The sequence below is a fragment of the Letharia columbiana genome, assembly GCF_014066305.1.
Source record: "Letharia columbiana isolate WasteWater2 chromosome Unknown Sc0000015_s0, whole genome shotgun sequence".
NCBI classification, from domain to species: Eukaryota; Fungi; Ascomycota; class Lecanoromycetes; order Lecanorales; family Parmeliaceae; genus Letharia; species Letharia columbiana.
Window position 1 is genome coordinate 120,001 of NW_023501054.1, and position 25,701 is coordinate 145,701.

At 43.1% G+C, this 25,701-nt stretch overlaps 5 protein-coding genes across 5 annotated transcripts; 2 read left to right on the forward strand and 3 right to left on the reverse strand.

The window, feature by feature from the left end:
- Nucleotides 1–4,596: 4,596 nt before the first annotated feature.
- On the forward strand, nt 4,597–6,120 carry HO173_005419 (uncharacterized protein; the record flags this gene model as incomplete). The annotated part of the gene is made up of 6 exons (XM_037307336.1): nt 4,597–4,773; nt 4,828–5,212; nt 5,272–5,389; nt 5,446–5,516; nt 5,572–5,602; nt 5,679–6,120. The coding sequence occupies 6 exons, from the start codon at nt 4,597–4,599 to the stop codon at nt 6,118–6,120; spliced, it is 1,224 nt and encodes a 407-aa protein (XP_037165674.1).
- Nucleotides 6,121–7,166: 1,046 nt separating this feature from the next.
- HO173_005420 (uncharacterized protein) lies at nt 7,167–8,940 on the forward strand (the record flags this gene model as incomplete). Its single annotated transcript, XM_037307337.1, has 2 exons — nt 7,167–8,369; nt 8,527–8,940. 2 exons carry the CDS (start codon nt 7,167–7,169, stop codon nt 8,938–8,940), a joined length of 1,617 nt encoding a protein of 538 aa, XP_037165675.1.
- Nucleotides 8,941–10,405: 1,465 nt separating this feature from the next.
- Nucleotides 10,406–11,188, reverse strand: HO173_005421 (uncharacterized protein; the record flags this gene model as incomplete). The annotated part of the gene is made up of 1 exon (XM_037307338.1): nt 10,406–11,188. The coding sequence occupies one exon, from the start codon at nt 11,186–11,188 to the stop codon at nt 10,406–10,408; it is 783 nt and encodes a 260-aa protein (XP_037165676.1).
- Nucleotides 11,189–14,977: 3,789 nt separating this feature from the next.
- HO173_005422 (uncharacterized protein) lies at nt 14,978–17,274 on the reverse strand (the record flags this gene model as incomplete). Its single annotated transcript, XM_037307339.1, has 2 exons — nt 14,978–15,890; nt 15,947–17,274. The coding sequence occupies 2 exons, from the start codon at nt 17,272–17,274 to the stop codon at nt 14,978–14,980; spliced, it is 2,241 nt and encodes a 746-aa protein (XP_037165677.1).
- Nucleotides 17,275–17,537: 263 nt separating this feature from the next.
- On the reverse strand, nt 17,538–19,631 carry HO173_005423 (uncharacterized protein; the record flags this gene model as incomplete). Its single annotated transcript, XM_037307340.1, has 4 exons — nt 17,538–19,044; nt 19,108–19,241; nt 19,301–19,415; nt 19,468–19,631. 4 exons carry the CDS (start codon nt 19,629–19,631, stop codon nt 17,538–17,540), a joined length of 1,920 nt encoding a protein of 639 aa, XP_037165678.1.
- Between the last annotated feature and the right edge of the window lie 6,070 nt (nt 19,632–25,701).

Below are 25,701 nucleotides of genomic sequence, written 5' to 3' on the forward strand. Positions count from 1 at the left end.
TATCTTTTTTCTTAAATATAATCTTTACTATATAATTTAAGTTCTTTTTTAAAAACTTATTATTACTCTAAATAGTAATAGATTTATTATATAATAAATAGTTAGATATATAGTAATCTAAATTAAATATAATAGTTCTAAATCTAAAGAATATATAAGAGTTATACTATTCTAGTTATAATATTTCTAAAATAATATTAAATTATCTTAGTAAGATAATTAAGTATTAAAGTTCTTCTATATAATCTTTTAAGGCGAGTTTTATTAAGACTATATATATAATATTAGAAATAAAAATCGATTTATTATCGACTAGTTATAATTTATAGAATTATATTAATACTACTTTAAATAACTTATTTATTTTAATAAAAGATATATTTATAAAGCTTAATATTAAAGCTTCGATATTCGAGAGATAATTAATCTTAATCTATTTTATTAATATAATAATTTTTTTACGAAAGTTTAATTAACGTTTATTTTATAAAGAGACTTTAATAGTAATAGTATACGCGGATAGAGAGACGGAAGCGAGTATTCTTTCTATTTCTAACTCTTTAATTTTTATACATAAGGCTTTTAGATCTCTAGCGGCGACTTAATTAGAAATATTTAATTTTTCGATTCTTATAGTAGTTCGACGGGGATATTCTTCTTAATATTGACGGCTTTTAGAATTATATTAATTTATTCTTTTATTAATAGATTTATATTCTTATATAGAGTACTATTATTATTAAAACGATATTTAATCTTTAGATACTTAAAATATCTATCTTTTTTTCGAATTCTATTTATTAATGATTTAAGATACTTATATCCTTATATATTAAAATTTTCGATGATAATATTATTATTTTTTTTAGTGGAGGAAGTATTACGTTAATTATTCGAGGGAGTAAAGTTCTTATTAGTTTTATTAATCTCTTTCTTACTCTTTAGATTTAATATATTATTAATAGCCCGAAGATCTATATCTAGTACTCGTAGAAAAATAATTAATTCTCGAAAAGTGCTAAAAGATTATCTTAAAATCCGATATCTTAGGCGTATAGAGATTAGTCGTTTTAGATTAAATATCTTATAGATATTAGTAAATCTTAAGGGAGTGATAGCTATAGAGAATCGTGTGTAGAAGTTCTTAAATAATTTCTTCTTATCTATTACTCTTATATTAAATTTAGAATTAAATATTTTAATATTCGATTTAATAATCTTATTATACGTTTTAAATATATTATCTAGTTCGTCGATTATTTCTTAAGTAGTTTAATATAAATCTAAGATATCTTTATCTACTCTCGTTTTAATAACGTTATAAGTAGTAGATTTATAATAATTCTATATATAATTAATTTTCTTAAGTTTAGTGAAGAAGATTATAGCGCTTTATCTAAATTTCGCTTTAAGATATTAACGCTAGCTATCCTATTTAATTCGATTATTAGTACTATAGAAATCCGAGATATCGAAATATCATTTATTTAATTCTATATTCTCTACGTAATTCGTAATAGAAGTATAGCGTAAGTTTCGATAAATGCTATTAATGAAAATATTCGACTAATAAGATATAGATATAACCTCTATATCTTCTTTATCGAAGTTTTTTAAATTAGTTAATATATAAGATTATTACTTTTTTAGCTATTACTCTTTACGCTTTAAGTCTTACTTAAGTTTTTTATTTTCTTTAATAAATTTTATAGTATTAATGCGATATTTATTATATAAGTCTTAGAGTTTATTATTAGTTTCTCGCTTATAAAATAATTAATTATTATTATTATTTAGCTAGATAGTAATTACTAATATCTCTATCTTAGTATAAACGATATTCTAGTTAAATTATTTATTTTATTATTAAAGTATTTTAATATTATAATTAGTAGTTTGAAAGCTCTCTATTAAAGTCTTTAATCTATTATATTAAGTATTAGAAGTATCAATAGCGCTTTCTATAAAATTTTTTAAATTAAAAAAAAAAAAAAAAATATTATAAAACCCTTTTTTTATAAATTTTTATAATTTTAATTTATTATAATTTAAAATTATTTTTTTATAATTTTTTTTAAAAAAAAAAAATCTTTTTTTTTTTTTTAAAAAAAAATAAAAAAAAAAAAAAATTTTTTTTTTTAATTTTTTTATTTTTTATTTATAATAATTTTTTTAATTTTTTAAAAAAAATTAAAAATTTTTATTTTTTAAATTATAAAAAAATAAATAATTTAAAAATAATAAAAAAAAAAAAAAAAAAAAAAATTAAAAAAAAAAATTTTTTTTTTTTTTTTTAAAAAAATTTTTTTTTTTAATTTTTTTTTTTTTTATAAAAAAAAAAAATTTTTATATAAAAAAAAAAAATTTTTTATAAATTTTTAAAAAAAAAAAAAATTAAATATTATATATAAAAATTTTTTATTTTATAAAATATTTTTTTTATTAATTTAAAAATAAAAAAAAAAAAAAAAAAAAAAATTTATAAAAAAAAAAAAAAATAAAATATAAAAAAAAAAAAAAAAATAAAAAAAAAAAAAAAATATAAAAAAAAAAAAAAAAAAATAAAAAAAAAAAATTAAAAAAATAAATATTTTTTATAAAAAGAAAAAAAAAAAAGAAAAAACAAAAAAAAAAAAAAAAAAAAAAAAAAAAAAAAAAAAAATTATAAAAAAAATAAAAAAAAAAAAAAAAGGTTTCTCTATACCACGCTAGAATGTTGCATCTCGGATCCAACCGTATGAATGCAAGAAGTGTCAAGTTGTGCATTGGTCTCGCAGCCTATTAGATCTCGTCGATTTTGTTCAGCAGGCCTCTATAGGTTGGGACCCGCTATCCCATGTGATCAATATGATTCAGTACGTTATTGACTCTTCATCCTCTGGCATAACGGTAGCCATGGCACATGTGGCATATAAAGAAAAGCTGGTTTTGACATTTTTTATCTCCGTAGATGCGAGGTCTGTCAACGCGAGGTTTGATATTCGTTGAGAAACTTAGTCTTAACGTTTCGATTCGCGACGCTCCTTCACAGTTCGGAAGCAGCAGAGACATAATGAATGCAGCGAAATGCAAAGATTGAGAGGGGGTCGTGTGCAAGTATTTTTGAGGCGGCAGGCGCGCTGCAGAGAGAATGCAATTGGTCGAATCCCATCTCGGGCTCTCAGTTCGGATTGAGCCCTGCTTTGTTCCCGAACTAGCGTGAATGGTTGGCGGAAATGAAACAAATGTTCGACATTGATCTCGTTGGGGACTCCAAGTTTGATGCTGCGATAACGATGAAATGCAGCTCTGGGGGCGCTAGACAATGCAGAGGACCAGAGGAAAGAAAGAATCCGCATTATCTCTTGCAAAGTGGATTTGCCGGCTTTCGGCTATGGTCTACTAGGCAGTATTCGTTCAGATTGGTGGGTTTCGGGCCCATGACCTCCTCCATGTTCGGAAGTTGATTTCTAGAAGTGTACAACATGGAGCAGGACGTTCGTGCGCTATGACGCAGTCTGCTTTCAAGAAGGCGCATGATGCGAGAGTGTGGAGTGGCTTTTACTCTCCACCTATCAAATTAGGTCCTTCTGCGCTTGGACCATCAACGTGTTGCACATGATTCATGCGGTAATCTGGACGCAGGCGCTGTATACTGCATAACATTATATACTCATTGCACGATCACCGAAGAGGGGAGCTTTCGATGCAAAATTAGCTTTCGCATGATTCGACTGCACTCGCCTCAAGCACCATTATTCTGTTAAGTAGCAAAACGCCGATGAGCAGGAGGCAGCAGTCTGATGACGCTGCATAATAGAAAGGCGTCAATAATTCGCCGAATCCACACGCCCGCTACGCGATACTTTTGACATCCTCTGAATATGGCCCGCGTTGAAGCAGTATAATTACCAACACAGCATCGAGATAAATCTCTGGCAGTTATTACCGGGATCAGATTCGATGCACCCCGCAATTCATTTCCGAACCGTTAGGGAAACGTTTATTTAATTTTCCGACACCGTGACACTGGAGCGCGTATGTGATATACGCGCGATTTATTGCCGAGATCCACTCATGGCGCGTCTTTGTGTTGTAAGTTTGGCTCTACACCCGAAAGCATTAGTCTTCACGACATATTTTCCGAGTGATTGGTCCCTGTTTCGGGTCTATCTAGATGAAATCCGCCGAAGTTCGCCTCAGTCCGCCTCAGGAACCAACCAGAAACCTGGTATTTTCACACGGACCTTTGTGCGCCCATATGCTTGGAAATTGTCTGATCGAAATACATGGAATCGTATCTTTTAATCACAAACTATTTGCTTACTCGCACGGGGTTGCGATGTCGGATTGGCTGTCTTGATTTCATCCACGTAATCTCACTTTGGAGAAGCGTCCTAATGGCCGGAAGCCGGAAAGTTGTTCTTGCAGCAGGTCGAGCTCATCGAATCGAATACAAAGCTACCAGTAGTCCCCCGAAGATGGGGTTCGAAGTGGATCTCATCTTGTCCTCCGTTTTCTCAGGCTAGAGCATTTCGCCGCCAGTCGCCATCTGAGCCATTTTGCTGCAACTGCTCTTGGCTTGCAATTGCTATCATATATCAACCCTCTTTCATTATGTCAAGCTCAGGTCCACCGCCTCCAGGAGGCGACTACAACAGGGCTGGCGAGGTTCATGCCTTCACCTGGACTCTGGAGATCCTCTCTCTCATGTTCGTGCTCGGAAGGATGTACTCACGTATAAAGCTTACGCGGAATGTCTGGTGGGACGATTGGTGTATCTGTTTTGCTCTTGTAAGAACCTCCTATTAGTAAGTATCCACCAGCTAGAAGAGCTGATTAGGCCAGGTCCTTGACTTCGTGGTCGCCATTATGTGGAGTGTCTATGCAGCTCGTGGCTATGCGAGGCATCTCTACTACTTGACTCCTCCTCAGATATCGAACGCTCTGGAATTGAATACAATGTCGCGGTCTCTGTGCATGTTCAGTATTGCCGTTGGCAAAATCTCTGTGGCTTTTTTGATTGAAAGAATTGCAGGCCCCAACGACTGGAGAAAGTGGCTGCTGAGAGGCATCTCCATCAGTGTCTTCATCTCAGCTGTCATCACGTTCACATTGTTCTACGTCCAATGTCAACCCGCAAGGGCGCTTTGGGACAAGGGCATGATCAAGGAAGGCACCGGAAGTTGCTGGAACCCCATTCCTGTCAACACTTGGGATCTGGTCATTGCTAGTAAGCTCTTTGCTCTTGTTTGTCAACATTTGAGCGTTGCTGATCCTGGACCATCTCAGGTTACTGGGCATTCTTGGATTTTGCCCTTGCTTTCATCCCAGTCGACATTGTATGGAAGCTGCATTTGAGCACACAGAAGAAGTTGCTGTTGACCCTCCTTTTGGGTATGGGAGTCTTGTAAGTCATGCACCTTCCTATATGTGGATGACATCAGCTACTGATGCTTTTGAAAGTGCCGGAGTATGCGCGGCTGTCAAGACCTCGAAAGTTCCCATAACGGTCAAGGCTAAGACTGATATCACTTGTAAGTATCCATCAGTAGTGCTGGTGACCCGTCGAGATGGCTGATAGTCTTCCAGGGCAGACCATTGAGCTGCTTATGTGGAACGGGTGAGCAAATACCGTGCGGAACATCAGCAGGTCCTGGTGTTCTTGTAAATGTGCAAGCTGACAGCTTCGTTCCCAGAATCGAAATGAACGTCATCATCATAGCAGCCTGCATTCCAACTCTGCGACCCATTTTCTTGATCCTCTTGAAGCGTCCTGGGGCCGACAATTTCCGCGCATCCGTCCGCGAGCGCGGCCGTTCCTCGTATTACTACAGGACTTCCGACTCTGAAGAATCCAAGAAGACGACCACAGGATCCAGTGCTCCCAGTAAGGCTTTCGACAAAAGAGCTTCGCGAGCAATCACCGGGAGTACCGAAGCTATCAATAAAAAGAGCTCAAATGATGGTGGTGTGGTGCTCCAATTGGAGAGTACAGAAGTTGGCGGCCGAGACGAAGAGATTGAGGAGGGAGACTGGGGACATGCCCACGGGTTTGGTATCCCCATGACTGGCATTGGAAGCGATCAGGATGCAGCGGAGATGGACTCAGGGCGCTTAAGAGAAGACAGCTCGGTCTAGGTACGCCGGTCGTCTTGCCGCTGTCGAGGAGCAAATTTGCGCAGGGGGTCCAAGACCGCCTTTTAATTCGATGACGACCATTGCGAATCATGAATAGAAGCTGTAAAGTAATGTCTATGAGAAATTAGTCCTGTGTGACCATCGCTTTTCACGACAAGAGATTCCTTAACCGGGCTGAGACTTTGCAGCTCAGCTGTATCTTTTTCTAGGTCGCCTTTGTCCAGTTTGTTCTCCGAGCGAAGCCGAGGCATGATAGCAGGTGCTGGCGCACAAGAATGAGAGGAAATCAGAAGAAAGCGCAGCAGGCGCCAAGCTGGGTAGATAAACAATACCGCTTCCAAGCCCACCACAGAGCTTTTCTACCAAAACCGATGCCTGTCTGTCTGACTTCGCACGGTTGATCTATAGCAAGCTTTCTTGCAAGCTCCATTTGCTATTGGAAGGTTTTCCCGTGGACTAAGGCTGGCTTGCATTAGTCTCAGCGGGGACGGGAGTCCTGGTTCGTTTCGACACAAGGTTGTTGACACTTGTAACACCAGAGTAAAAGAATTTTTACACTTGTGTTCATCCAGAGGTCAAATACTCTACTTTGCGGACCTCCAAGAAGTGTATATAGACATTTCCAACTACATGAGCCAATCTCAGCAACACGTGCCGGTATCTGACATGGATTCAGTCTTTCAATTCTGTTCAACCCCTCCATGTGGCGTGCATCCTGCCGCCCACACTACTCAACATGATTCGCCAATTCATTCCTCCACGTGTAATACCTTCCTTTTCTGGCCCCGAGGTAAAGGCTTTAGATTTACTTAGCCAATCAAATTTTGCCTTCATCACTTTTCCATTTGCGCGTTGCGCACACAATCCTCCAACACTATCATCTAAACGGAAACCGTTGACGACGTCGCCTTTTAGCTCAATCTGCTATTGATCTGCCGACTCCCTTTGTATAAGATCACCTGGATCTCCCAGGGGGCTGATGGGGCTGTTCTTTGTTCACCTTTCTATCTCTGCCAGCCTCACTCAGCTAGACACACCTAGACTTCATGATGCGACTCATTAGTGTCACAGCCTTGTTCCTGGCTACTGCCGAGGCCCAACATTCGCCACGACAGACAGCAAACTCGACAAAGCTTCTCACAGACCTGGACACTATCTCTAAGTATTGGGGTGAGATCTCACCCTATTCCGACAATGCCGATAATTACTTCGGTGTCCAGGATGTTGGAATTCCCTCAGGCTGCCAACTTGAACAGGCACACTCGCTACAGAGACATGCAAATCGTTTTCCTACGGGTGGAGACGACGATGGTGGTAATGATGAGCGTTTCGCTCAAAAACTGACCAACTTCACCTCCACCCACACCGGCATGTTATTCACCGGGCCTCTGGAATTCCTGAATACCTACCACTACGAGATGCTAGAAAGCTTTTTGACCGGTCTCGGGGCATCGACTGAATTCCAAGCTGGAGTCACCTTCTGGAACCGATACGGCAGGACGCTGTATAATGCCTCCGTCGGTCAAGTGGCATACAATGCCAGCTTCCCCAATGGAACTGTTCGACCGAAGCCTGTGTTACGAACCACATCTCAGTCTCGTATTTACGACAGCGAAATTAATTGGTCGCTCGGGTTTTTCGGACCCAGCTTCGAGACCATGCCAAATCCGAATCTCACCAATGCTTCTACTTCTTTCACTGTCGTTATTATTCCAGAAGGCGGTACTGAGAATAATACCTTAGCATCCTACGACAGCTGTTTCAATGATAACGACGACGTGATTGGCTATCTAGGCGATGATGACCTCTTTACATACATCCCCAAGTATCTCAAGAACGCCACGGCCCGAATGCAACAGTATGCTCCTTCCGGGTTTATCTTCAACACCAACGATACATATGCCATGCAAAGCATCTGTGCATACGAGATGGGCTACCTTAGTCAGTCTGATTTTTGCTTTCTCTTTACCCTGGAGGAGTGGGAGAGCTTCGAGAATACCCTGGATATGCAATACTACTACGATTACTCTTTCGGTAATCCGACAGGTCGTGCCCAAGGCATCGGTTATCTACAAGAACTCATCGCCCGCCTTGACCATCAATTCATTACATCGTCCAATTCATCCGTCAACTCTACCTACGATAACAATGAAGCCGATTTTCCGCTAGGACAGGCCTTCTACGCAGACTTCAGTCACGACGACATAATTATCTCAGTTCTGACCGCTTTGTCTCTCGACTACTTCCGAGTACGTGCACCTTTCAGAGCAATATGTTCTACGCTCACTACCATGTTTGAGTCCCAAGCCATGTCTTAGAAGCAAGTTACTCATCACGCTCCCCAAATGTGTTTTAGAAATCTACTCTTGTCCCTCACAATAACGATACTAAATCTGAACTTTGCAGGTGCCTCCAAGCTTGACTGAGGTTCCTCCCAACCCCAATAGGCCTTTTATTCTCTCGCATCTTACACCGTTTGGTGGTAGATTGATCACTGAAGTCATCGGATGCGCATCTGGTGATCCCGCCCCAGTCGCTAATCATAGGACTCAATACTATCCAAACCAGTACGGTTACAATCCTGCGAATGCTACACACAAATTTATCCGAATGCGCCTCAACAATGGGATTCTACCATTAGACACAATTCGCGGTGGGGCTTGTAAGGGCAGGTCGGATGGGATGTGCGCGATAAACAGCTTCCTGCAAAGCCAAGCAGATGCGTACACCTTATCGAACTATGACTTTGCCTGTTTTGGTAACTACACCATTGCGGATCCTACAAGTGGGAAGGATTACGATGGGACAATCTCTGCCTAACAAATAGGTAGTTGAACATCTGGACGTGGGAGCCCCAGCCTCTTGGCCTGTGAGGGCAGATACAGATAGATAGACTACTGTGTAGAGCTACCTGGACGCCAGAGCGATGGGCAAGCTTGCAATAGAGTGTCTAGGCGATACACTTGTTAGGTGGCGTGGCTTTTTCAGAGGAAGAGGTCGACCAGGCTAGTAGGTACAGCACAAGGTGAAAAAGGTACTGTCTTTGGGTTTGTCGCTAGATCAGGGCAATTCACGGGCAATAGCGATCAAGAGCGCATGGTCATGGAATTCAGTTGTGCTGAAGTCTTTCTGGATATTTGAGGTAGACTTATGTTGTAATTCCTGCGAAGAACTCTTTTCATACCGTTCGACTGTTTCATTCCATATATTCGAATATATGCTCAAGAAACCAGCTTTTAGCCAGTGGAGTTATGCGCTTATCACTGAAGCTGCGGACCGTGAGTACAAGGAAGCATACTAACCTGTGGCCATCCAAAACAATCAGCCATGCAATCCTGAACATCACTCAGACTAAGTATGAACTTTACAACACAAACAATTGCCACCTGAAAGCTTTTCCGTTTCGAAGATGTCATCATCAGAACCTGCAGCAACCTGCTCAAGAAATTTGTAGCCTCAAAAAAAACAAATCGTTCCCCGCGATGGACTCCCTGTCCATGGAGCGGCGTGTCAGTGTTCGCCAGCTCTTCTTTCAAGCCTTGCTTCCATGCCAGGCTCGTCCTTTCAAAACCAGATTTCATTGCGCCCACGAAGCTTTGAGACTCTCTTCCATTGGTAGATGCCATCTTGTGCGCCCATCCTCAATGGAAGGTCACATAAACGATCCGCACGACAGAGACATGAATGAACGTAAAGTCTCCGCTCTGGGCGAGGTCAACCAGACTTGAGTAGATATCAGCTACTGTACTTGAGCGGATGTTGGCGGTCATGGCCTTACGTTGACGGACGTACTTATGGGTGACCCTGTGGTTGGCTACTTGTCAGGCGCGGTTGCAGTAGAGAGCACTGTTTTAACGACCTTAGAGCTTGAGAGGATCGCAAGAGCTGCGGTCTGGCGTGGTGTGATAACCGCAATGGCGAGACGGAGCAAGGGTGGTTGGTCTTGCTGAAACGACCTGCAGGTTGCAGAGAATTCAGGAGAGCATTATGTTGTGATAGGATGGTCGCGCAACTCGTATTGTAGTAGGCCAGAGATTCCGAGAGACTGATAATATACAACGACACCAGGAGAAATCAACTTCAATTCCATTTCAACGCCATACTACGCCCCGAATGTTCGATTCAGCCTCTTTCTTCTCGAACTGGTCTCTCTCATAGACGAAGCTCGTCCATTGTTCTTTTGAATTTCTAGGGCAAGCGTGAAATGACCGGAGACAGAGCGGCAGAAGTTTCAGATACTTTAGCTTTCTAGACAAGGCCATCAGTGTGATTTACTTCTCAGAGATCACCTTTCATGGTTCTCATCCTCGGCTTTGTACCTAAACGTCAAACTAACCCGCTTCCACCCCACCCCTCTCCCCTCCGCACTCCTCACAATCTCATGCTGCCACTTCCACCGGCTCTCACCTCTCATTACTAACAAGCTTTTTCCCGGCATATTCACATCAACCTTTCTGCCTGTCTTCTTCGCCTTACCAGCCTTTCCACTACGCACAGAACCATCAAAAGGCTCCGTCAACTCATGAAATCGAATTGGACAAGCCGACAATAAGCTAAGCCCGACAACCGGCTCTCCGAATTGAAAATTCTCAGTGTGCGCAGAGATGCCTAGGCTATCGGTGTATTCGTTGACGATGCAATACTGCGGCCTTTGGTAGTTGTGGAAGACATGCGCGTCTACCATACGCTGGATGAGCCACTCCAGCTCTCGGGGTATGGGCGGCGCTTGCAGTGTCTTAGGCTTTGCTTTAGTCGAGGTATCAGATTTGGGTGGCATAAGGCAGTATGTGCCTCCGGAATGCATTGTACGGCGGCTGAGATCCGTTCGCCAAATGCATTTTGCGGAATCTTTGAGGAAGTCTAGTATGCTTCGCTCTTCGGCAGGCGTTATGAAGTTGATCAGGAGAGTCAAGCCTGGTACCGGCGTCTCTTTAAGGGTGAAGGCTTGCTTTGGATTTTCTTCCAGTCGGGGCTGAGGAGGCATCAAGACTAGCTCTGGACTCGGGCGTTTGCTAATGGGCTTGAAGAAGTCGTTAATGACTTTACGTTTTTTGCTCGGCTGTTCCATGATACAGCACTGAATACGCTGCGTGAAGAGGTCGCTCTATTGCTAATGAGTTGTCATTGCCTGTTGCCCTTTTGCGTTTCTAAGCCTTACGGAGCGCCGTGAATACTTACCACCAGACGTGAGTGCACTTCTGATGATGATACTTGAAACATACATCGGGAGCGAGAGATGGGTGGCAAAACGAGATTATAGCCTAGCTCCGGTTATCTCCGAGCCAAGCCACTAGTCGCGGTATTGAAAATAACTGGAACACAATTGATCTCATGACTATACCCTTCATGAAACAATGTAGCAGATCAGCCAATCAGCTGCAAATAAAATTTTCATCGTTATCCTTCTAGCCAGAGACCTCGCTGCAAGGAACAATCAATCAATTATCCCAACCTCATTTAAGACATTGCCTAACTGCTTCACCGTCCTCATCACTCTGCCGAGGCTGCGCAGGGTGAGTCAGCAAGGTAAGTGTGATGTGGCAGATTGATTGGCGGTCGAGTGGTGTATCAAAGATAGCTTGCATGAGCTGAGATATCAAATCAATAGGTAGTCGAGTCTCTGCATGCCAAAGAACAACAAAATATGGATCGCCCTAAACTTCTGTTCAACAGAACAGACGATTCTATATGTGCAGTGTTCCTTGTTGGCACTTATTCGAATCACATCTCGGGCGTTGCTAGTAATAACCCAAACCCCCATATTTTCCTTGACGACCCAAAATTCTGCTCGTGACGTGAGAGTCATGAGAGACTTGAAGCCCAAGAATTATAAATTGACACCTCACCCTAATCCTTTAAGTCTTTTTTTAATGATGTTTATACACGACATTATTTAGATACTTCGTATTGGTCTTTAGCATATGGCGTTTACCATAACTAAGCCTCTCGCACCGATTTACGGTATGTTGAATAGGCTGAATAACATCTTTCTCCGTACGATCCGACCCATGGCAGATTTTGGGCTTCTTATTAATTCGACGGTACAAGCCATAAGGGATCTTAGGTCGCTGCTTTAGTGCAGGAAGGACAGATGAGGATAACGACGAACATACGTCTTGTGGTCTAGCTACTAATATAGCTTAGGCCAAGCGCGTCTTCTCAGACTACTAATTCTTGATCGTGAAGCCTTTCTGGGAAACCTCTTTCCGTTATCTTTATCGATTCCTTCCGAACGCCTCTCATCTAGACCCTCAGCATGAAAGTGTAACGACGACAAGGAGAATACAAGAACCTACCAGAGACTATTCGACAGGCGATTAGGTAGACGGGGACTATGGATGCACGTCTTGGCTTGCTGTATGTCTTCTTGGAAGCTGGCATTTGTCGTTGCCACCGCTGACCCTGGCTTTGGTATGGTGTGAGGACGTGAATGCTCCGCCAACGCAGACCATGTGAGCTGATGAGAGCGTAGGAATAGATCACAAGGCGCAGCTCTGGTACGAAGGTGAGGAATGGCGAAAACTTGCTAGTATTTGAAATATGTCAAGATATGAAGCTGGCTATCTACGGGAACAATGTTCCGGATCATGTTGCTCGGTACATTTGTTGAGCTGCATTGATCGAGACTTGTTTCAAGTCTTTCAAGAAACGTATCATGACTTCTAATGTATCCTTCTCTAAGCAGAGGCATAGGTGTCTAAATACAAGCATGGAACTTTAAAGCAAAGGCATGAGTTACCAAGCAAAGCACGAGTTTCCAAGCAGTGGCATGAGTTTCCACAATCTCCTTTGGAGTCCACTCTGCAAAGCAAAAGGATGTCAAGTCTAATAAAAGGATTCTCCAACGACTTTTCGCAAGTTCTCTGGGACCAACCATATCAGAGAACCAGCCTCGAAGGATCTCATCAGCCCTTTACTAATTCTGTTTGCATCGCGTGCTGCATTTTCTATGACCGCAGTCGGGATTGCGGCAATCGGTCGATGACCTAATATTCCCAGCGCCGCAGCGATGACATTCCCACCATGTCCACTCCTCTAGATGAGTCCGCGGGAGACCGGTATTGAGGGCATTGTCAATGTTGATGGTTTGATCATTCTGCGGGTCTTGGATGTCTTAGGTAGGGTATCTGAGGTCAGCATCCATGAGCTTCAAGACGACTTAGCCCAAAGCTTACCGGAGTCATAAAAAAATCCGCGCTGCTAAGGTCGTTCTGAGACTTGAATGCGTTGGGGAAGGCCTCGGCGCAGTTGATTTCGTGCTGAGGCATCACTGTATGATCCACACGACGTTTAAGTAAAAGACAATCCGTCTTAAAGCAGGTTATGAGTCTACTCACTTGTTGAAGCTCTTTGTAAATGGAGATGCAGCGGTTGATCGAATGCGTGTGCTGCTTGGGGATCGGGAGACTTCGCTTCAATTTTGGTGAAGTTGACTGTTTTTGGAAGGAGAGATACTGGAGAAGAGCAGGAGGGAAGCAGTATACATAGTAATCATCGAGAAGTGTGTCAAAGATACATATGTTTGACAACACATTATCTCAAAGCGTTGAAACTTCACCGCTGCTATCATTAGAAGTGTTGTAACATCTTCTAAACCTGTGCAGATCTGTCATAGAGCTGTGAGTGGAGAAGTGAAGGCTAGCCTCATATTCAAGCACAAAGATTGCACGCCACAGAAGAACTTGCCAATAGATGAAATTGAAAAGCGGGTTCAGTCTCCTGTGATTTCTCCTTCAACATTCTCTACAGGCACTGTATCATACAGAGAACGGGCCCCGGGGTAGTGATTGGGTCAAACGTGGTTGCAAGGATTGCCACTTCGTAGCCGCTCGCCTCTTCACAGCCAATACACGCCACCCAGTGCTACTATAATTGATAAAGTGTCGAAACACCTGTGAAAGCGTTCAACGCGAATACCCTATCCTATTGCTGTTACCCACAGCAGAAATAGGGTAATCGGATTTGCTTGATGACTCTGTGAACGAATATCAACATCACTGATTGCAACAAGGGGAAATAAAAGCATGCTACATGAACACACTTTCACTCTCAAAGATAACGACTTTAAAATAACTGCAATTTAGATACTTCGTCGAGCCATCTACTTAGAGAAGAGACTGCTCGCGCGCTCAACATCTGTGTACACTCTTAAGAAACCAAAAGTATGGAATGACACACGCGAAAAAGCTCATCTTACCCCAGAAGCTGGCCTCGACACAAAGAAAGAATTGGCTCTTTGCTGGACCCGGTCGCGAAGTCCGAGACATTTTCTAAAGCCTGACTCCTAAGTCTCTACACCAGTGACAATAGAAGTGGGCCTCAATTCGGCATAGGAGGAACCTCAACGCTTTCAAGTCCTGCTGAAACAGACCTTTCGCAGCACTGTGAGACTCGGGGAACTTTAATTCCCTTTCTCTGTTGGGTTTAGAACTTTGAAGTTTCTGCCCGCCGAATTCTCACTCCATGCATGACATATGGCCACTTCTCTTACAAAACGAGAAATGCAGGGCTGTGTGTATCGGTCAGGTTTCAGAGTTCATTTTGTCGAGCTGGGCTTCCCACAGCGGAGCTAGCTATGAATGCATCCAGTCTAGATTGCATGAATGTCTGTTCGGACACTACTGACATTCAGTCTTCGTTTCCAAGGGACAGTGAACGAACAAAGCATTCGAGGGGAGAAACTGCATGCCTGGATGAAGATACCGAGACTACCGGTTGCGTTGAAACTTGAGCTTTGCCGTTGCTAGCTATCGACATTCTATAATCGGACTTATCGCGAGATATAATCACTCTACCCGCTCATACAATGCTCGCTTAAAGTCATACTCTTTCCAAATGTTGCTCCAGTACAATGCCCTCACCAAGTACCGCTAGGATGATCCGCCTGCCAATCACTTAAACTCAGCCCTGCTGCCCCTGCACCTACCGTCCACGCCACACACTCATTCCAATCGAGACCCGCAGCCGGACACCCACTCAGTGTGTTACTCAACCACTTGTTACAAGTGTCACTATCGACCGTCCACTGGCAGCTCTTGTCTATCAACTTGACTCCCAGGTTGAACATAATCCCTGACGCTTCCCAGTAAGGGGGCGGATTATTCTCCCAATCATTAGGCTCACAGTCGAGTGTCTTGTTGCCTCCAGGTGCAGACTGCGCGTCACTGCAGAAGAATGTTGCTTTGAAAGCGTCCATGTTGGAACTGAGTGTTTCGCCGGTGGCTGAGAGGCAGCCTGATTTGCCTTTGCAGTTTGGACCGCAGAACACGCCGATGGCTGCTTCGAAGAAGACAGGGTTGGGGACGTAGCCATCAGGATCGCCTTGTGCGGAGGCGTCCTGAGGGTTGGCAGGAGAGTTGCACGACGGTGCCGCTGGGGCGCCTGTGGGGGTCTTAATTGGTGGGAAGAGGGTCGTGAGGGGAGTTTTGGAGCCGGCGCAGTAAGTGCCCATTACGGGACCAGCTTCGGACGTCAAGGTTGATGTGCAGCCATAGACTGTTGTGCCGGAACCGCTGGTTGGAAGGTCGGTTTCTGTGAAAAGGTATTGGCCTGTTGTGGTTGGTTTGACTGGGCGAAGGCTGGAGGCGGACAAGCCTATAGTGCAGATTTGGTCGCTGGGGTTCCACTGGGAGGATGGGATTGTGGTATAACCGCATTGGTTGGTCCCCGTCATCGTGGTATAAGTTCCCGCAAAATTTCCGGAGGAGCATTGACAGAGTGCAGCTGGGAAACAGTTTTCGACACCTCCATCGCCGCCAGCGTTAAGCGAACTAAGATGATGGTCAGCCAACGAGATCCAAATCAAACTAGCTGATCGTAGACTTACTAAGGCTCGCAAAGTGGAGACATCGTGATCTGGGCGGCGCTCGCGGCAGCGACTGCGGCAGTTGAAATGGCGGAGAGAGATACTGCGGCCAGAGACGTCGCAGCATTGACACCGGCAGCAGTGGTAGTGGCGGGAACAGTCGCAGGCGAAGAAGGCAAGCTACTAGCAGACTCGGCACTTGAACCGGAGACAGCGGACGCAGCAGGCAAAGATCCAGAGTTGCTCATTACGCCCATAGATATGGATCCAGTGGCCGTCATTGAGTCTAAGCAGGAAGGTGAAGGGGTATCATCGGCGCTTTGATCCTGGCGTTTCTGGTTTCCAGCCTGTTGCGGGTTGGCAGGGGGAGCAACGACTTGGTTTGCCCTCGCAACCCAATAATGCTTGTACGTATACAATACCCTATCTTCCACCCATAGTCTTACCATAGCCCACTGAACGCCATTGCATCGAATCTCAACAGGATCGTACTGGAACAGTGCTTTACCAGACGACGTCCAATCTTGGGAGAACTGATCAGACTTAGGGGTGTAGTCGACGATGAGCGGAATGCCGTTCAATATGCCACCAAAAATTGTTTGGACCTTGTTCGAGAGTTGGGTGATTTGATTCTGGAACATAAGAACACCCGGCTGCGGGTTAAATCGGTTCCGAGGAGTCATGATGATGGCCACTGGCTTGGTGTCCGCAGCGAACTGAGTGTTGAGATACTGAGTGAGACCAGGAAATTCGGCGGTTCCATCCCCCGGCCCAAGCCTGTCAAGGATGTGGGCTTGGAAGTTGGCCTGATTGACGATGCCGCCAACCTGGAACGAGGGGTTTTCCCAAAGATGGGACATCCAAACGCCCTGAGTTGAGATGATCATCAGCGAGGTGCAGCCATAAAGACCCTGGACGGCTACGTCGAAGCGATTCGCGGCGAGACTGAATGCGAGAGAAGATGAGGGGAAATTAGCGTCTCGTCTAAGAGGTACCCAGCTAGCGTATGCATACTGGGTCCAGAGGTATGAGTCTTGGTTACCATTCCAAGGATCGTCGCTCGGCTCTGGCAACTTGCGCTTGGCCAATCCTTTGGCATAAGTTCGAGCGTGAGGCACAATAGCTGGATTCTTTGCCGGCGGCGAGAGATTACCATCGTAAGGGACTTCTTCCCGCTCTACCAGTCGCGAGCGCTTCAACTTTGAAGTCGGGGATTGATAAGAGGACGGTGGATCATTGTCGACGCACACAGCGCATCCAGTCTGTGCGCACTCGAAGCCTCCGCTCGTCTGTGAGGAGACTGTCGATTGGGTGCCCGTAGATGCCAAAGAGGTTGGTGAGCTAGCCATGGATGTTTGCGAGGGACTATTTGAGCTACCTTGTGCACTGGATGGATGGTTGGTTGGTTGGTTCGTCTTTTCGGGGTCCTCAGGCTCCTCCGGATACGAAGGTGTTCCGTCTTTGCCGATGGTTATAGTGGGAAGAGGACCTGTCCACCCAGGCGGAGGATCGATTGACCCAGGAGGGTAGATGCCCGGAGGGAGATGAAGGGAAATACCACAGAAGAAGCAGAGACCCGGAGGACAGAACTAAAAGCCTTGGTTAGCGACGCTCAATCATAGCTCATGCTTTGTATCATCGAAACACTTACCCAACATGTGTGAGACCAGAATAGTGGGAACGGAACGGCTCCGCCTGTCGCCTGAGTGTGTCCGTCGCTTGAGACACCAGAGCTATATTGATCGTACAATGGGCTGGTAGTACTGGAATAAGTAGTAAGTCCGATGACGTTGACAGATGATTGCGAAGCCAAGGCTGCTGTAATGGTGGCTGGCTCTGCAGAGATGGGTACAGGGCCCAGGTAGCCTGCACTACTTCCAGGACTTGCCGGATCGGAGCTCGCTGAATTTGAGCTCACCACCGTCGTGAAGCCAGAGAGACCCGATGAAGCACCAATTCTGCTTGCCGCACTCGACCCGCTTGATGTCTGGTTGACACTTAAGGTCCCCACGGTTGGAGCCGCTGTAGGAGGCGACAAGATTGGTGTGCCTGGACCGACACTTGGGATCTGCCATGCTGTGCCGCCTGGGAAGACGGTGACTGGTATGGCTGACGTGCTACTGGTACCATAAGTGATGATGCTAGAAGTGACGAGGGGAGTGGTGAGGGTTGCCAAAGAGCTGATGACTGTTGGCAAGAAAGTCTGAACGACGGTCGCAGCACTGACAGATCCGCCAGCCCCCGCGACGAAAGAAGTGACCACTGATGCGCCCGGCGGCAGCACTTGACTAATAGATGCTGATGCGGAGATTGAAGCTGAATTGGAAGCTGGAGACTGCCCGCCGGGAGAAGAGCCTGACGATTGACCATTCGGCACAGCGGGCTGGTTGAAGAATACGGGGTTCGGTGCGGCAGATAGTTCTGATGAGGCAGATGAAGGGTTAGAACCTCCGACTGCATTTGATGATGCCGAGATCCTTGACAGTCCGCTTGATGCAGAAGGTGCATTTAACCCTCCAGGTTGACCAGAGGATGCAGAGCTTGCAGGTACTCGGCTCAGGGGGGAAGTAGGGTTAGAACCTCCAGCTGCGTTGGACGACGCAGAAGAGGAGTTTGATCCTCCCAAATGACCGGATGATGCTGAGTTCGCTGGTACTACGGTCGATGCAGGAGCGATGTTAGAGTTTCCGACAGAACCCGAGGCTGAAGAAGCTGCCGGAAGAACAGTCGAAGTTGAAGCGAGGTTTGAGCCTCCAGACTGAACCGAAGACCCGAACGACAGCCCACTCGAAAAAGACGATGGGCTTAATCCACTTGGTTGACTAAAAGTGGATGATGCCCCGCCCGAAGCATAGGTAACTGTCCATCCTGAGCCCCCAGGTCCGTTTGCACCAGATGCAGTCGAGCCAGCAGACGCACTCAAGGACCCTGGTATTGACGCTGCTGATGAGCCACCTGAAGTTGGTCCAGCTCCAGGCCCACCGCCACCTTGACAGTTGGTCGGGACGGATATTGGGGTGGCTGTTACGGCTGGTATGGGTGTAGTCGTAGCCACCGTGAGAGTAAGGCCGGGGAAGGCTGAGTAAGTTAATGTGCTTGTCGTAGTAGGAAGAGGACCACTGCGAAGGGATCTGTTAGTCGAGAGCGTTTTGGGTACCATCTCGGTATATTGGATGACTCACTCGATGTTGTACGACGAGGGTGTCGAGAAAGCCGTATCGGTAACGACTGCTAGATCCGAGACCTCCAATGCGGGATAGCCGGACGGCGGGTTCTGGACTTCGTAGGTTCCGGTCGTAGTTGTGGCTGGAAAAACCTGTATCATGTAAACCTTTGCCGACCTTGCGTACTAAAAGGATTTATTGAAGCGCTTACCATGAGGCCAACGCCACTCGATACACTGCCACAGCTGGTTGTGCAGGTCCAAATAGGATATGTAGCAGACGAGCTTGCAGAGTCTTTAAAGATCATATACGAATTGGCGGTCAAGCTGCAACTTCTCAGCAGGATTCACTGCAACTCATGAAGTACTGGGAACTTACCAAGGAAATTGTCCAGTCACGGTAAGTGGGGGATAGACATATGCAGAAACAGCTTGACCGCTGAGGGTGGACACCACTGCCGATGCACTTGTGGTGACTTGGCCCGATACATACCGAGCGTAGAGAGATATGGCACCGACTAAGAATGAGAGTCGTCCCGTCATGGTCGAAACTGGGCATAGGAAAATACAATAATGCACACCAAGTACAACAGAGAATGCTGTTACTCAAGATCGAGTATGGGACAAGGCGGCCGACAGCTATATATGAGCCACTGAGAAAATTCGCAAGACGGCAAGAAGGCAGTGAACACTCAGGAAACTGAGACGAGTAATATGGAAAGACCCTGTAAGTAAGCCTGATGTCATGCTCTGATAGTGCCACCATATGCCGGACAATACTGTAGATATTCTCCTTGTAGCCAACATAGTGAGCATTTAGTGAAACAGACAGAGCAGCGCAGCAAGTGACCAAATTTACTACGAGACCCACGGAGTTCAGCAGAAAACAGCAGCCCATATGCGTGTAATGTCCGCATGACCCATGTATCTGGCCCAAGATCGAGTCGGATGGGGACATACGATGATGGACATTGATGCCAGGAGGCAACATTATCTTCGCCGCAGTGAGTTTTAGAAAATAGACACCGAAACAGCCCTAGTACTTGCTGAGAGGCTCCAGCTATTTCGCTAAAAGAGTCGCTGAAACGCTGTCCAGGACATTTTGCGTGCCGATGCGGGCTGCGAAAAGCTGGACGATCATTGGTGTCCGCCCTGCAGGTACCCGCAGGGCCTGTTGTTTTAGTGGCACGGATCGGGCAAGGCCGATTGCGAACATGACGTCGTATGTAACAATGAGTCAATGGAGAATTATGGATCAACGGATGAGAATGAGAACGAGAGCGTCAACAAGGACGCATCAACTTCTGTACAGGACAAGCTTCAGAGCAAGAACAGAAAGGCGCACAACTGTACTTCATGCGGAGGATCCTTCTCGGTAGGCTGCGGCGGAGGTTGCAGTAGTAGTCACTCATCATTATTACTCGGTTTCAAAGCGACTCCCCAATGTGGCATGTGGATCGATCATGGAACGGTGAGAAGGACGTATCAAACAGTAAGATTGGTGGGGGGGGAGGATTGCTGAGGCGAGGAAGAGGAAGAAGCAGATTGGATGATGATATTTGATAGGTCATCAGGCTAGGTATTAATACTAGGGTACATGTAAGCTGGATCAGCGGCGGCGGCTCAGTCCTAAAGTTTTAAGTGGCTCCCAGGCTGACCAGCCCCTAAACAGCCCTAAAAATATGGGGCTGAGCTTGACCTTAATTTCCTTTTCCTTTCTGTTCTTCGCCATACCGTACTTTACATGATACAACATACCCCTTTTGGTCCATCATGCAAAAGCGCTAACGTTCCAGATCCCTCCTTGTGCAACACTGCCCAATGAATTTCTTACACATTGTTACTCTCAAATGAACCACATGATTGGTGCGAACTTCGAAGCCGAGAACTGCAGACGCGCCCTCGGATTCTCCAAAGAAGGACTCGAGTATAAAGTACCGAAGACGCGCTTAATGTCTCTTCGATTGCAATTGAATGTGTTCATCGCATGGCCAGAATGTCACACCTCGAAGTATTTCAGGTCTCCTCTTTGTCAGCACTACAGACCAGTCGGTAATCAAGTCAGTTGTTGTTAAGTTACCTTGTTGAACTGCCTTCGGGCCTCCTCACCCTCATCTTAGAATTTATTAAAGGCCTCCAGGCCCAAATTTGAACTTTGTAGCCGAATATCGCGAAGTCATGTTGTTGTTGGACTCACAGGGGTTGAGCTGACACCTCTCAGGCCTTCTGCTACATGACCATTGTCGCAAATTCACATTCGACGTCTCAAGATAATTCAAAGTTCACGGCCATGAATTTATCATCCATGTTATTTAATATAGATGAAGCGAAGAAACAGTTCCAGACATGCTAATAAATTGGCCGGTCCATGTCCGATTATTGGAGCGACAACAAGCGTAAAGTCTGAAACGTGCCAATTTGCACAGCCTTACCTCTCCCAAAACAGAACCCTTGGAACTACTCTTTAGTGTGTACACAATCACACTTCTGCGGTGACGAAGATGAGAGAATCAAAGTCTCTAACGTAGGAACCCTGACGTTCACTATCTTGCTGCTACAACGATGAAGACATTGCTGGACGCAGCGAGGCTGATTGGAGGAATTTTGAGATTACACTACAAACTTGGATGACTGAAAGCGATAACAGCGATGCTTGATCGATAAGTCTTCTAGCTCAAATTCGCATAATGGAACTGCACCATTTTTAAATCTGACCAATCCTGGAATCTTCTCTCCAATCCTTTGCTCTAATCTCTTCTTCGGTATCAATATGCTACAACTCGCCAGAACGAGGAAAAGCTGAACAATCCTCGCCATCAGAGCCTTTTGTTCTCCACTCCACCACTTGGAGACCATACCTGAAAAAAACCGAAAAGCACAGGCAGATCACGCTTATTGGCGAATGACCTATTGGTTCTCTCTATACTGTTCCTCTTCGAGCATCCGGGGCATCGACACTGCATCGTCTGTCTACAGAGATATGATCATATGAGGTTGAGACTGAACGACAGTACCATCAATGATCGTCGCAAGTGTGAAGCCTACATCATTCAGGATCTCATTGACTCTATCTCGGGTAAGATTCAATGTCCAAAGAGATGACTGATTTGGCATCTGGCCTGGGCATCTCTGTATGCGCTGCTTGTCCTTTGTCTTCTATAGTCTCAGTCATGACGAATAATAGTGAAGCCGCATTTTTACCCCATAGCATCCAAGGCATCGAATTAAGCAGACCCGCCAACAAGCCGCCATTATGGTCTTCACTTCCGTTGCCATACTCTTCCTCCTACTCTATCCCGTCTGTTATGTCACAGCGTTCGGAATAGTTTGCATTCTGTCAAGAAAGAAAGGCACATTGGCTAAGAACTTCCCCGAATGACGATCAATTGCAGAAGATACAAAACAAGAGAATTATCGCGCGCAAAGCTGAGCCTTTCGCGAGTGCCACGATCATCTTGTTCATCAGTCCGTTTGGCAAGCGCCAATTGAGCTCGGCAGCTGAGGCGCAACCCCGCTAGCGATCGAGTATCCGCATTGACGCACAACATGGAGTGTTAGGAATGTTTTGATACGTACTCTCACCAAGGGACGGGAGCGGCCGAAACGCTCAACTTCACTCATCTACTATCTCATCAAATCACGACTTACCTTCAGAATCTGGTAAAATACCTGTGCTCTCCACAAGCCATTGACAAGCATTGCTTTCACTAAGCCTCTGAGTTACGAACATGAGATCAATATTCTCGAGCATTTTGCTTTGGGTTTCGGAGCGGAAAAAGTACTGTGTTCAAGTCCTCATTAATCGCAATTTACAAAGGTTCTCTGGTCTCTTACCATATGGCGCAGCTACTACACTGAAGACCTAGAATCATGTGTAGGAGAGCGGTGCAGCGAAGACCAGAAGCTGGCTAATCGTAGTCCGACTATTCGCTCCGCTTATAATAGTCCTTAACTCAAAGATATACTAGTCTTAAAGACGCGAAAATCTATTATTTCTTTCTAATTCTATATAGATCTTATTCTATAACTCGAATTCTAATAAATATATCTTAATATATATATACTAGCTTCTATAGATTATAATCTAACTTTCAAATATAAGTCTTAATAGTCTTATTAACCTTTTTTATTAAATTTCCTTAGCTTAAATAGCTCGCTTTAGAGCCTTCTCCGCCTTTTTTATAATTATTTCTTTTATTACAGTTAGAGATTTATATATTTAATTTACTAATATTTATTCTCTCTTCTAAATAATTGTTTTAGAAAGTATCTTACGTATTCGCTTAACTACGATCTCTTTATAAATAGCTTTAATATCTCGCTTAATAATTTATCTCGAGTAGTTATTAATAATAAATTCTTTTATAAATTAAGCTAATAATTATTATATATTTTTTAAAATAATAAAAGTCTAAATAGTAAGTAATTCTTTAAATTATTAATTATATTTAATAACGTCTTCGACTTTATAGAGGATTCTAATAAGTATAAAAGATATAAACTTATCTAAAATTATAGCGCGGGATATTAGATTTCTAATTTTTTCGAATATTACTTTAAAGTTATAGAGTATAAAATTAATCTTTTAAAAGATTAAATATATAATATTAGACGTAAAGGTTTAAGTTTTTATCTAATTAAATACTATAAGAAAGTTAAGTCTATTAAAATCGCTACTCTTAAGATATATAGCTAAATCTATAATCTCCGTATAATAATATTTAAATAATTAAAAGTATCTTATATTTAATAGCTATATAATATATATAGAATATAAAAGAAATATAAATAAGTCGATCTTTAATTACTAAGTAAATATATAAAATTCGTAGATATAGTAAAATCCGAAGTCGTCTAGAATTAAGATTCTCTATTCTCTCACTTAATAATAATAAGAAAATATATTAAAATATAGTAGCTAGTCGTATATTAGTCGATTATTTAAATATCTAGTAGATAAAACGACTAATATAGTATCTAGAGATAAGTCGTTTTTATTCTATTTATATAGAATATAAATATCTTTTAAAATTATAAATAAAGATATACTTTAGTCTATGACGCTAATATATTCTATAAATATAATATAATTACAATTATCTAGATCTATAAATTATAGAGACTTACTTTTTATTTAAAGTAATAATATAATAGATAATTTTATAGTTAATTCGAAAGCCAGTCTTATTTATATTTTAAATATTTTAATATTATATACCCTTCTCTTTATAGCCCTATTAAAATTTCTTATACGCTACGCGTATACTCTTAATATTATATATATTCTTATACTCGATATTAAAAGATTTTTACTTTTATTTATAATATTTAAAGTATTATTTTATAAATTATATAGCTTAATCTTTATCGAGTAATTTAAGAGAATAATACGAATTTAAAGTAATTTTTAAGAATATACTTAATAGTACTCTAAATATAATTTAATCGAAGTAAATATTTAATATTATCTAAATAATTAATATAGTTATATAGCGATTATTTTTAAATTATAATAAGACGTATATAAGTAGATATTCGAGTACTTCTAGAAGCTTATTCTCGAAGTTATCTTAATATTTATCGCGATTTAAGATTATAATACTCTACGACCGCTATAGCGCTATAAAAATAATTATTCTTATACTTATTAATAGCTTTCTAAACGAGTTTCTTTTACTTAGAATAAGATATAGATATAGTATAATAAAATAATAGTAGATTATAATATAGGGTATCAAATCGCGAAAAAACGCGTCTTTAAGACTAGTACGTCTTTGAGTTATAAACTACTATAAGCGAAGCGAATAGTCGAACTACGATTAGAGAGTGAAAGTATAAAGAAGGAGATACTATAGATGTAGGGCGACTAGGGATAAATTACAAATTTATATCTCAAAACCATACTCTTAATAATATTTTCATATTCCAATGGGGTATGAATCGGTAATTTGCTATTCCTTAGGGTATGAAAATGTAATTTACCATAGTGCGCTGAGGTTAGATCTTCGGGGGTTTTAAAATTAGATCGGACTGGCCCCGGGAGCCTTAAACTGAAGACCTCTAGGGTTCGCCGTGTAACTCGTCGAAATCTCGCTTCGGGGCTGAGGCGAGCTCTTAAATCCCCGACTTACCCTAATCCGCGATAAATTTAAGGTTTAATTTTCTAGAGGCTTTTTAAGGCTTCCGAGGCTTCTTTAGAGGCGTTAAATACCGGGTACCCGAAGACGTACTTTAATAAATTACAAATTCATACCCCAAAGAATAGTAAATTACATTTTCATGCCCCAAGATTTGATGGAGGGGTATGAAAATGTAATTAGGGGTAAGGTTTTAGGGTATGAATTTGTAATTTACCCAGGCGACCAGTATCTGTACATCCCTTAGAGTTGCCTGCGGCAGAATACTTTGCATGATGAACTTTCTCGTATTCGCATCTTGACTAGGTCTCTTAATCGCCAAGGCCTATTCTACCCCGCTTACCAGTGTCTGATATGTGGCACCGTTTTCCTGAACACCTATCAACGCCTACCTTGCGTACCAATGGCTTATACCAATCTTCCTCAACAGACCTCTACAGGACCGCGCTGTCGCTGTCATTACCCGAAAAACACTG